Consider the following 13,366-nt stretch of genomic DNA (forward strand, 5'->3'; position numbering starts at 1 on the left):
CTCATCACAACCAGTTGCATTTCAAAACAATGTGAGGAGCAAAAAAGCTGCTCAATTCTCCAGTATGCTGGAGAAACTTTCACTGCCTTCACCAAGGCTGAACACATCCTCTTGCACTTTCAAAAAGCACAAAGTCATAAAAACTTTCATATGGAATGATAAATTAAAAGCTTGTAAATTTTAAAGAAAGAGACACCTAATCTAGCTCTCCTTAAAAAGTACTTTTTAAGATCAAGTTTAGCTTACAAATCAATTCTGTGTTTTCAAGAACTGAATTTGAAACTGCTCTTTCAAGTTTAAATACTTAATGTGGGATTGCTCATCTTGTTATACCACGAAGTCAAAGCCTCAAAAGACAAGGTCACCCAGTGCAGAAGGAGGTGCAGACTTCCTAGGAAAGGAGCATGCCCTAACTACCCTAAAGTTTTCTTTTTTATTTCTCCCTATATTCAGCTACTAGTCACCATGTCTCAATCTTACCTTACACTTGGAATGGGTAATGTAAAAGCCTTGGCCACAACCAGAAATTGTCCTGTCTGACAGAAGTGGGGACTAGCACTAACCACAAGTTTCTGAGGAGGCAGGTACTTCAGATTTACCTGACACATATTAAACACTTGTATAATAAAGTTACAAAACAGTGAAATACATACATATGTCCAGCTAAGCACTGTCATCCATACTACTCTGAAGGTATGTGACAGGGATAGAGCCCACTATAAGCCGCATTATACAGTGTGCCTTGATCACAGAGGCAAAGATTTCCGAGCTAATTATAATGACTAATCACAGGGAGCTCTAAGCCTTCACTTGGCCAAGTCACAGACCTAACTAGGACTGAAAACAAGAGTTTTAAGAGCACCTCATTAAGCAGCAGGAACCAGCTATGAAGAACAAAGCAGTCACTCTACCTAGTATTAATTCCAGTCCAGCCATTAATACATTTGTCAGTACATGAGACAGCTATTACCTCCACATACAAACACTGCATGTGCCAGGAAGGGAAGGAAGCCACAGGCTTTGGCTACACCAAGATTTGTTTGTTTACAACAGCATTAAGGTTTGAGAAGGATGTTCTCGGTGCTGTTTGAATAATGAGAAAGCTCCAAAGCCATGCCTGGAAACATGTTTGAGTGGGAGCTGTGCTCACCACCAGAGCTTCTGTACCCCTTCACAGGACGAGTGAATAGGCTGGGTGAAAGCTGACTAATGTGCAACGTAGGCTTAAAAATGGTCTCCCCTCAGGTGAGCATTCCACAGATAAAAAAAAATATGGCACCAAATCAACAGCTATACTCCTACTGAGGTGCCAGAGGTATGGATAATAAAGTTTCCAACTTGAGCCCTACTCATCTTTTTCTCCAGGGTGGATTTTAAAAACAGCAGGTAAGCTGAAGTGTCAGCATCTGCAAGTCAGCTTCACTCTGTAGCAGCAGGACTGCAGCCTTTCCCACCCTGGTGACAGGACCAGCAGTACCTACCACTGACAGAAACAGATGAGACAGACTCACCCACACACCAGCAGAGTTGCCAGCACAGTAAGTAGATGGCAGGAGTCACCTGGCCCCTTCCCTAGGGCTGCTGGGCACCAGCCTGACCCTTTCACTGTATCTAAATTCCTACAGAGTTGAAACAAAAAAACCAAGGGTTTGGCAACAGTTTCTGGTGGAGTGCCTGTCCAGGACCTTCTCATCTGCTCTGCGCTACAGCACATTCACAGAGGCTGTGACCTCTGAGAGGGAGGGCAAGACAAATATAGCCCATGAGGAAGTATGGCACTGAGCACACTACAGCTGGGGGGAAAAGCTCCTCTTCTCCCACCAGAGTTTAAGAAAAACCTCCAGTACCTAAATTTTCCACCACCTAATTCTGAAAATGCACTTTTGGGGATGATGTACATCTCCTCAAACAACAGTGAAAGACCCAAGGCGTGTGTGGTTTACCAAGACACCAGGCAGCCTCTGTCAGCCCAAACACCCTGGGCATTAGTACATTATGGTCTGGTATTTCTGATTAGATCAAACATCCTCTTAACTCCTCCTTCTTTTCCAAAAGGACTGCTGCATTAAGGGAGTTCCTGTCTGTTGAGTTTAAGGTATAGTCATTTGAAGAGATGAGATAGCTTTCCAGGATACCAGTATTTCCAGTTTCAAGAGCTTGGTTTTGAATTTTCCACTTACTTAGATGGAGATCCCAAAGTCTCACCTATAAAGTACTTTTTTTTCCTCATCCTTTTTCTGATGAGTCAGTTCATCAAAGCACCATTTTCTCTACACCCATTGGATACTCAGACTACTTGCAAACCATTAGGACTGTAAGACACAGGACTAGCTGCAAACAAAGAACCAGAACAGGCTGGGAGCTGGACTTGTCAAGTGTAAGTCATAAAGGGGCTTATAATAACCTCTTGTTAAAGGGTTATAGTCCTGATTGTGCAGGTCAATAGGTGCCTCTGCCCAGAACCCCATGAAGTAGCTGATGATACAACCTAATAAAACATGGCCTTTACAACCACCAGAGAAATACAACAGTTCTAGGGGAATCAGACACCCAGGGGCGGTCCCAATATTATACTTTCAACCTCTGAACCTAAATAGGCAGAGGGTAGGCACATTTTAACAGACAGAGTTGGATGGATATATCAGCTTCCTCCCCCTAGGACATGGCCATGCCACCACTTCCACACAGTGATCAGGCACTCCAGAGAAGAGACAGCAGAGACTACCTTGGTGTTTTGTTTTGGTTTTTTTTTTAATTCTACTTAGACACTACTACACTGACAGTTTTTCTAACTGCACAGAAAAGGGTTTCTTATTCCCCCCCCCTTTAATTTTTGGTAATGCTGAAACAACACAGTCTTGATCACGAAAGAAGGCCTGGGAATATCAACTGTTTGTGCAGGAGCACATGGAGTACAGCTAACAGGGTGGACCAAAGAAAAAGGGCCTCAAGGATTAGTGACATTCTGGCAGTGAGCACCTTCCAATAGGCTTTTCTGAACCAAGGGGTGAAAGCACTACAGAGTATTTCCTTCCACCATTTTTACTTTAACTGTTACAGTACAAATAAAAAAAACTGGCAGGACAGCAACATTGCAAGCAATGGATTGAAGCCTCCCAGCTGACATATATCCCAAAGTTGCATTTCCACAAGACACTGTTGAGTCAAACCTGCTTTTCCTCATTTATTTCTACTGGAAAGAGCCCCAGAAGCTGCTTTCCAAAGATGACCAACACAACCAATGTCCAGTGATACAAGATGTGTCTTGTATTTTTGCTGCCATTGCAAAAAATAAGGAAATCTAAAGTTGTAATGCTACAAAGGAGAGAAAAAAAAAGTTTATCTGCCTTCAATACAAGTCAAAATTTGGGAGTAACTGTTCTCTTCAGGGAGTTATTTAACACTCCACAAAATTATGGAAGCTTTAATCTTTAGTGAAATCCACTGGCTGTGTTAAAGTGCTCACTAATGTTTTCTTCCTCCTATTTTCAGTGTTCCAATAGCATAAATTAATAAGCAACAAATAAAACGGTCAAGTACAATATCAGTGCTTCGCCATATGAAAGATTTTTATTTAGCTTTAGGATATGCAATGTTTCCTTCCACTGAGTTCTTCCATTAAAAGGACATGTGGGTTTCATTTGTATGGATTAAAAGAACCATAATAGTTTGCCTCTTCAAAACCTTCCGTGTCTCAGTTTCAGAACTCACAAGAAATGCTGACCTACCAATATCAGCCTTTGTTTAACACACAGAACTTTTGGCTGGCAAATAATTGATTACGAGCTCTAATAAGAGACAAAATAGCAGACACAACAACCATTTTTCACATCACATCTGTGAACTCAAGGCCAAACAGTGAAGCAGAGCTGAAGTGCAAGTTTTACTGAGTCTAGTGAGCTCTGGCATGGGATTTTCAGCCCAAGAAGTTTTGCCTGTTCTTCTCCCAAGCTGAATTGGCTTGTTTAATACACACGTTGCCTCTGCAAAAGCCTTGCATTTACTGTACAGCTACTCTTATTATACAAATAATAATAAAAGTGTAAGTACTGTAACAATAACAATAGAGCTGTAAGTTTCTGAGATAATAAAAGAAGTGGGATCAGTGCGGCGAGAATGTACCTTCCCAAAATATGGAGAGATTGGGATAGGTAAAAAAGGTAGCAGCAATAACTTTAGCAAAGAACCTATAGGCTCTGCCAGCTCACGGAATAGACCTTGCAACTGTAAAGAGCTCCTTTACTAAAGGAGCTGTGAACAAGAACCACCTCCTACAGCGGATTCCAGCCACAAGCAATTTCACAGTCAAAGAATCACATCAGGCCCTTCCTTGGCCACTGCCACAGCGAGTTTTGGCCACAAGGAATATTATAAACTTACACCAAGGCATTTCAATCCAGAATGTGAACGTGTCATTTTCTGCTAACAAGGATGAAGTAAAAACAAAGCAGGACAACACTTAACCCTTTTCCTCATACTCTGGTAAAACAAAGGAGAGACAAGAACTTTCTATCCTTCTCCAAGCTAACAAAAATATGATTAAGTCCCTTCACTTCCTAAACTTAGGCAACCATTGAGAACACTCTCTTCACTTACAGGCCATACTATGCAACAGTTTTTTACTCCTCTCTATTTAGTTCATGATACCCAGATCAACATCCCACCACTGCCCTGCTCTACCTCTCTTTTCTCCTGCAGCTGCACAGAAAAGGATTTCAGACAAGCCTTCCTAAATTAACTGCTCTTTGCAGCAGCTCGCATGTGGCTGAGAAGTGAAACAAAATGAAATGCTTTCTCTATCCCTCTGCATGGGGACAGAGGAACTCCCACATAAAATGCTGATGTAAGAATAAGCAGTTACAGATACACCTCAGCCAAACCTGAGGTATAATTGAACATTAAGTTAAAAAAAAAATACACACAAGGCCTGGTCTGTGTTATTTTCCCCAGATACAGTCAGAGCAGCACAAGCACTCCACATTTTCGCAGACAGCTAACCTGAAGGTGAAAGCCTCCACAACTCAACAACACACAACTTTCAAGGTTTAGGATCCTTTAGTCAACCAGTCACTAAAATTTCTAGTGAGAAACAGACACAGCATCTGTGCACTCTGATAACACTATTTCATAGATTTAACTTTTGACATTACCAGCGAGACTGAACAACTTTCAAGTTATAGTCAAAAGGTCTTAGTGCAGCATGTTAAGCTTATTTAGGGTTTTCCTTCTTAAAGAGGGAAACAAAAGTGACATAACAAATTAACTTAATGTGTCTTTTAGCCTTTAGGACCAAGAAGCCTTTATGACAAAATTCAGGGAACAACGTGGCATCACAAAACGATTCCTGGGTAATTCCACATGACAGGAAACAAACCAATCCATACACAAGCAGACAAAAGTTCACCCCAAACTTCTTAACTTAAAATGCATACTTTTCAGAAACAGAAAAAAACCCCGGAGGCCAGTAAAGGAGGAACTGATGTCCACTCAGGCCATCAGAAGGCTGATCATTTACTTTGGGTGAACCTACTAAGAGCTTGCTGTATTACACTGTGTACTCAAACAAAATCACCTGCCGATCCCGTGTTAGAGTATAGATTACTCAGAAAAAAATCTGTTTTCTCACATCACACACTTCTCACTCCCTTCCACTCCACACAGCCCAGAAAGCAATAACCTTTGTATAGGTCACCGTATGTCTGTAAGTTTAAACCAGAACAATGTACATCTGAGTACATGACAGTGAGGAAGCAGCCCACAGTATTTTTCCCCCCTCCATCTATTATGTTAGAGGAATGAATTGCACAAAAGAGCATAATTCACCAGGGTGACCGAAAAGCCCAAGTATTGCTGTGATACGTGGCTGATAAGTCAGTGTGATGCACGTTGTGTGTTACAGAAATGTTGCGTTTGACCTACAGATTGAGAACCAGTGTCAACTGCTGCCTAGCTAACAGCTCCCCCTTCCTCCCCCTCCCTCCTCCTCCTCCCCCCTGTCCGCCCCCTTTTTCCTCCTGGTCAACCAAGAAATGGAGCTCCCATGTGCCAAGACCTTGTATCTTATGTTGTTAAGAAAATGAAGTGGGGAAGGAGTGGGGAAAAATTATTCTGTAAATGAATAAAAGTAATACTGAACTTAAGAAAAGAAAAAATCCTCTTTGCCCTCCCCCCACCCTGAGATCTTAACAGTTAGGAACAGACATATATATTTAATAACAAAAAAGGCATCCAACAGTAGTACATAATCTGAGGATGACCCACGATAAATCTTTTTCCTGAGTCCACACAATAGTAACTCTCAGGATTATTCGATAAGGAGACACTGTGGCTTTCCACACCATTCTTTTTGTTTTAATATGAGAGCTGCGGAGGATTCAATTAAGTTTGGGCTGGGCAAAGGGACAACTCCAAATGCTAGGATCTCCAGACAGAAGGAGGGTTTTCACAAGCTTCAACCTCCACTTACAAAGGAACAAAAAAAAAAAAAAAAAAAAAAAAAAAAAAAAAGCTTAGATTTCGAACTAAAGAGGTCAACAGCCTGTCTTTCTATACACGGAGATACATCAGTACTACCGTGCTTCCAGCACCTGCCTTTCAGCACAGCCCCAATTCCTTTGTTTGCTCAAAATTTGCTTCCATACCACTTTAAATTAGCTTACAAAGAACCGCAGAATAGCTGGAACGTGAAACCATTTTTTTTTGGAGGAGGAGAGAGGCAAGCAGCTTCTTAGGAAGAGAGAAAATTACAATAAAGACCCAAGTCACTTCTAAATACCTTCAAAAAAAATTATAATTATAACTTGATGTCTTCTAGTTTCACCCCTATCACTGAGACCACAGAAACACGAGTTCATGAGATGGGTGCAACAAACAAAAAAAGAAAAAAAACCAAACATTAAAAAACCAGAACAAAAGAAAAAAAAAGGAAAGAAAGAAAGAAAAGAAGAAAGAAGAAGAAGAAAAAAAAACCCACCCAACTGCCATCTCCTGCCTCCTCCAGCCCTGCCAGCTTCCCTGTTCCTCCCTGCCTGCAAAGCGCCCTCTGGAAAGCATCGAGACTTCTTTTATCAACCGTGTGCGCTGGGGAAGGGGGGAGGAAGGGGGGGGTCCTTGTTCTTGCTCTGGGTGTTTGAGACTGCAATTAAGGGGAGATTATTTTTGGCCCCGATGAGCGGAACCCGGGGGGCAGGGGGGGGAATAGCCCCGCTCATCGGGAGGGGTCCAAAGCACTGGCTGAGGGGGAGGAGTTGCCCCCCTTAAAATATAATAAAGACTTACCGGGGTCGAAATCAGGGACCACCGCCTGGTACTGCGGCCCGACCCTCATTCCGCCGCCAGCTGAGGGAGGCAGAGGGACAAGCGTTACCCGCGTGGGCCCGAGCGGCCCCAACACCCCCCAAAAAACCCACCCCGCAGCCGCTCCTCACCGTGCTCCTCATCGCTGGACGACCCCGAGCTCCCCTCCTCCCAGGAGTTGACGCTGCTGTTGCCGTTGGGGGCGGCGGATAAACTTTTGCTGCCGCCGTTGTTGTTATTATTCGCCCCGGCGGCGTTCTGGTTCCTGCCCCGCCGTTTCCCCGAGACCTCCGGGCCCTTCTCGATCATGGCTGGCATTTAGGGGAGGAAGGGGAGGGGGGGGTGTGGAGAAGAAGGGAAGGGGGGGGAGAGATCAGAGTTTAAAAACTGCGGGGGGGGGCTGTGGGAGGCGCCAAGGGCGGGCGGGAGCCGGGGCGGGCCGGGCCGGTGCGCGGCGGTGGCGGCGCTGCTACATCCCCCACCGCGACCGCCCCGAACTTTGAGGCTCATCCCAGCCCTGCGCTGGGACTCCGCTCAACCTGCGCTGCTGCCCGCGGCAGGCCCCGCCTCCCCCCACTCCCGCCCCTTCCCATTGGCCAAACCTACATTTTGGCTGGCCAGCCCGCCCGCCCATTGGCCGGCGCCGCCTGTCCATCGCGGCGGCCCGGCGCTTCCGTTCGCCGGGCGCGGTGGAGGCGGACCGCGGGCCGTGTGTGTGCGGGCTGCGCGATCTCTCCGCCCAGCGATACCTCTGCTCCGCGCTCCTCTGCTCCGAGCGGAGCGGGCGGGAGGCGGGGCCGCACCCCCCGCCGGGGAGCCCCTCCCCGGCCGCTCCCCCGGCTCGGCCCCGGTTCCGCCGCCCCGCCGGGAACTCGGACCCGGGAGGAGCGTGGCGAGGGACTACTTTACCCCCCCCCCCACCGCCTCCCCCGCGGCGGAAGGTTACGGCGTGGTTTGAATGGGATTCCATACAAAGCTCAGTTGGCCGCGGGGAGCGGAGCCGGGCAGGGTCGGGGGTGGGTGCTCGCCCCGTTCCGGACGGCTCCCGCCGCCAACAGCGGCCAGAGTCAGCCAGGGGATGGGGGTCCCGGCGGCCAGGAGTGGCCTGAGGAGTGCAGGGGGGCGGCCCGACCGAAGCGGTGCCGAGAGTGCGGGACAGCGCCGGGGCGGGAGAGCCGGGGGAGCGGCAGCGGGCAGCCGGGGAGCGGCACCGCACGGCCGGGTCCGCGGGGCAGCCCCGACAGCGGGGCGCTGCCAGCTGCCCCGGGGCAGAGCCGCCCGCCGGAGGCTCGCGGTGCCCAGGAGCCGGCGCCCCCGAGGTCCCCTCAAGCAACTCCCCGTCCCCCCTTGGCCTCGCGGGGCTCTTGTGGCGAGCCGGGATCCGCGCTCAGGGCCCGGCCGCGCAACAGCTCCGCGCCCCGCATCGCCGGCGGCGCCCCGCTCCCCACGCGGCCCCGGGGGAGGAGCGGCACCGAGCCCTGCCTGCGGGGCTTCGTCCCACGCTCCGAGCCTTCCCCGGCGTGACCCGACAGCGAGCGGCGGCCGCGCTCCGGCAGCGGCGGCGGGGCGAGGCGGGAACAAAAGCGGCAGCGGCACCGCTCTGCCTTCCCGCGGCACACGAGGCTCCTGTCGGGAAAACCCGCTCGGCGCGGGGGAGAACTGCCGGAGGGGGAAACGGGGCGTGCAGACCCGCCGTGGCTCGAATGGGCAGCCTAAGTATAGCCAGACCGCTCGCTGTTATTTGCGACTCGAATTCGACTCGCTGTTATTTGCGACTCGAGGGTGAGGCAGCACAATGCACGGTCATGGAAAGCAGCTTGTGGGGTGTGTCTGCTATTTTCATTCAAATTAACTTCTGTAGCAAGTTTTCTTTTTTATTGGCCCGAGCGATTAAAAGTGCCATTTGACTAGCAGCGGTTATCTGGTATCAGCCAAACTGTCCCCAGCCACTCCCTGCCTCCCTCTGCCATTTTAATCCAAGAGAATTTGCACAGGGGGAGGGGGAAAGAGCCGCCGAGGGAGAGCCATCGTCTCCAGCCCTGGGCTTGCTCTTCGTTCTCTATGTTATACCTAAGATTATCAAAATTATTTCACTTCCAGGGAGTAGTTTGGAAAGGGTCCTTGATACTCACGCACTATTTTCTCCGTTAAAATGAGGGAAATAAATATCTTTCTGAAGTGCATGGTAGTTTGTTCCAGCATACTGTGGTCTTTACAATATCTCCTTTCCCATCTTCACTCGATATGTGTGTTGTGTGTACATACTGATATGTACAGTCAGTTTCCTTCATTTACACATGCATGTACCTGTGAGTATTTGTTCACCCCAGTTATTTACCACTGAAAAAATAAGCAAATTTTCTCTCCATAAAAATACATACATAAAAATAACTTTTTCTAGCTCACAGAACTAAAATGTATGATGGTGACTCTTGATCCCACACTCTTTGAAAATATCAGTTCTAAATCAGGGGAGTAATCAGTGATGCTCAGCACTGACAGCCACAAATATTTCCCAGTGCAAAGTGTATTAGTTCTGAAGCAGAGAAAACATTTTCATTATAGACAGGAATGCAAACATGGCTGAGTGTTCATTATCCTTCTCTGTATTCAAGGATTTCTACTCCAAAAATGCAAGGGCAGGAAGGGAACACCCAATCTTTCATTTTAAAACGAGCTTTGAAGGTCCCAGTACTGGAAAAAAAAAAAAAAGGCTCACCCAAGACTTAGGCTGAAGCACTCCTGAACTTGAACCTGAACTTGAACCTGAGACCACAGATGACATTTGGAAATGTGTGTACAGCTTACACTGAGACACACACATGTGTACAATTTTGCAAATCTGGGCCTAATTTTGGTCTTCCTTCACTTCCTCTTCCTCCCTCTCCTCCTCTCTTCATGACCATTACCCACTTAGGCCCCAAGATTAAAATATTAAGTCAATCATCTAAATTATTTATAACGCAATTTCACTCATTTGAGCTGTTGAAACCACACTTACTGCCAGCACTTCACCACTGTTTGCCCTTCCCAAAGCCCTGGCCCCTGCAGCCCCTCTCAGGAGTGGGGTTGAGCAGCTCCATCCTGTCAGAGTGGGCTGGGGAAGCAGCACATTCCCTGTGTCCCCAGTTCTTGGCAGTGCCATGAGGGATGCCATCCCCCAGGTCAGCCGGGCACGCTGTGCCCCTCCTGCCCGCCCAAGGCTGCTCCTTGATGGCAGCAGAGGATAAGCAGGTGCCCAGGAACAGCAGCAGCCCTGTGCAGGCTCCCTTGGGTGCCAAGGGCTGCGTGTGTGTGCACCGTGCATGTGTGAGTGTGTCCCCAGAGCAGGAAGTCACTGTCACAGCCACTTGGCACCTGTCACAGCTGTTGTCCCAGGCCAACAGCACCCTCTGCATCCACAGCAGGGCTGCTCTTCATTTTCCAGCCTTTCTGCAGAAATTCATGGGCCCTGAATATAACATTTCTGATGCTGATGGAGCCTTTTGCTTCTGACCATTGAGAAAATTTTTCCTGTTTGTTTTTGCTTTCTGAACAGTGGTGTTGAGTTTCTTTATGCTTAAGCTAAAAGCCTGAATTTTTGAGCGTGTCCCAAAATAGCACTACAGATTTTGGTGCTGTTCTTGAAGGAAATTTTGAAAAATTGTTTTCTGGCCATAAAGAAAATTCTTTGCAGAGTTTAGGTGAGTATGTACACAGAGACTGTACACAAAATACAGAATTGTTTTATTTTTTTGCAGCAATAGTGAATACGCTATTTGCAGCTTCTGACTAATGCCAAAAGAATAACAAATTCTGGTCCTCTGGCTCACAGCACTTGCTCTGGAGAAAACCTGTGTTAAAACTTCATTATTTTTAAGTTTTACAAAGTGGGGCAGATGGGGAGGAAACCCTTTGAAAATTAGGAGAGCCTCTGGCAGGTACAGGGTCTTGTTTATCTGGATCAAAACTTCATTTAGACAAGTCAGACCATGATCCCACACTTGACTGCACACACCTGTATGTCCTGCTGAGGCTCCTCAAGAGGAATTTTGTATGTGATCAGCAGCAGACTGAGTTATGTAAAGCAGGGATGGTATTTTCCTAGCACCTGAGCTTGGCTGCAACTTTTGGACAATACTGTAATGTAGTGGTTAACCTGCTCACCTGTTTTGATATCAGAACAAAAAGAGTGGAAAAAAAAAAGTTTCTTCCTTATAAAGACAGTGTCAGTGGTGTGTGTATACTATGGCCTAACAGGTTGGACCAGGCAGGACTGTCATTTTAAAAAAATTCTCGAAATTTGTTTCTCTTTGTTAAGGGAAAGCACATCTCCTTGCCAATTTTTAAATGAAAACTTTTCTTACTGTCATTAACCCTGTCAGTCCCACAAGTAAAATACAGATGAAGCAGAAATGCAGCCAGGATGCCCAAGAACTGAGCAACTTTTATTCTCTGGATGAAGAGTGTCTTCTGCCTCTTTCTTGGTCTCCTTCCTGCCCAGGTGAGTGTTTCAAGCCTTTTCCCAGGACTGCAATGCTCATCATGCATCCTTGGGGCTGGTAGTTCTTGCAACAAAGGGTTACAAGAGCTAAAACCCTTCCCATTTTCTGGACTTGTAGAAAGCAGCTCTCTCACCTCCTTCATACAGTATTTTCCTTGAAAACAGATGTGCTAAAAATGCTTACCTTAGTGAGAATGTGCCTGTGTGTTTACACAAGTATGTATGTATGTACGTATGTATATACATCTAGTTGGTTACCAGTAGTGAAAGGGACAATTAATCATGCTCTAGACTGATTGTTTTTAATACTGAAAGGCTATTAATCAGGAAAATGTTACCCTTTGAACAAGATGTTTATACAGTCAACACTATGAGTTGTTTTTTTTTCCCTGGTGCTAAGCTGCCTGCTAATGCAGAGTGGAAATCAGGTTTATAATCTCTTACTTCAGAACTTTGTGCTCCAAGTTCGACAACAATTTTGGCTGGAATTTGGAAGGAATGCACATGAATTGATGACTGGTTCTCTTAGGTTTCAATGGGACTTGGGTGTTCAAAACCCAAATCTCTGGAAACATTTACATGCCTAAAAGACATAAACAGGCATAATGTGCAAATTTTAAAAGCACCTCCTTTTGATGAAGAAAGACCCCAAGGGGCATCTAATTTCATTTTAATGTAACTGGAAGAGTTTTGAAATCTGTCCCTAAATCTCTTGCAGGCCTTTGGAAATCTGTCCTTGGAGCCTTTCAGCCTAAAAGTTACATTTAGAGAAGGAATAATATAGCAGATTTTAATCCAAACTTTTATTTCCCACTGGAGAGAATGTCTCATATCCTGTAGTGAGTGGGAGGCCAGCAGAAAAAATCGGGGAGGGGGGGGACTGTGGTGGCAGTGAAAGGGTGCCGAGCTGGGGCTGGATCAGCAGTGGGAGGCAGAAAAAGGGCTGCTGGCAGCTGCAGGGTGAGCATGGCAGGAGCAGGGGAGCCACAGCAGCTGAGGAAACACTGCCTTGGCCTAGAGCAGGGCTCCAGGCTGACCCAGAGGGGAAGCAGTGAGGGATAGCCCTGGGAGGAAGGAGAGCATGAGACTGAAATCCTGCACTGGCAGAGGCTGGCGATGCCAGGGAGAGCAGTGGGACGAGCACATGACAATCTTGGTGTGGGCAGAGTTGCAGAGAACACCCTGCGTGTCCCCAGCAAAGCATGGACATAGCCCCCAGTGGGTTTGTTTCAGCATCCATGCTAGGAGCTATTTCACAGCTTGTGAAGCTGATGGGAACAGGAGTCACCTATCTTTACATGCTACTGTGACCATCCCCTTAGCAGAGTTTTGCCTCCTGGGGCATACGGCTTTTCCTGCTACCCTATTTTTTGTCTCACAGGACTCCACTTCCTCCCTTTCCTCCTGGGAGCTCCTCTTAGTTAGTTAAACTTGAGGCTGTTGAGGAGCCCTGTTCCCCCTCAGCTCCCCCACCTGCCCAGCCAGCAGGGCTCCAGGTTGGGGCACCTTGGGAGGCAGCACCCAGAGCAGGCAGCCCCTGCCTGGACCTGCACCCCTGGGCAGCCCTGGAGAAGAGCTCAGGAGGAG

General features: G+C 47.3%; 1 protein-coding gene across 1 annotated transcript in view; it reads right to left on the reverse strand.

The window, feature by feature from the left end:
- The window catches only part of RCOR1 (REST corepressor 1), an 82,228-nt gene extending 74,387 nt beyond the window's left edge, over window positions 1-7,841 (reverse strand). The window contains exons 1-2 of the mRNA XM_085061325.1: window positions 7,428-7,841; window positions 7,279-7,338 (exon numbers count right to left, since the gene is read on the reverse strand). Of these exons, the coding sequence (XP_084917451.1) occupies window positions 7,279-7,338; window positions 7,428-7,614 (247 nt within the window). The 5' untranslated portion in view covers window positions 7,615-7,841. The remainder of the gene's footprint in view (window positions 1-7,278; window positions 7,339-7,427) is intronic.
- Window positions 7,842-13,366: the final 5,525 nt, after the last annotated feature.

This window comes from Lichenostomus cassidix, chromosome 5 (assembly GCF_008360975.1).
Source record: "Lichenostomus cassidix isolate B80296 chromosome 5, HeHo_3.0, whole genome shotgun sequence".
In the NCBI taxonomy this organism is placed as follows: Eukaryota; Metazoa; Chordata; class Aves; order Passeriformes; family Meliphagidae; genus Lichenostomus; species Lichenostomus cassidix.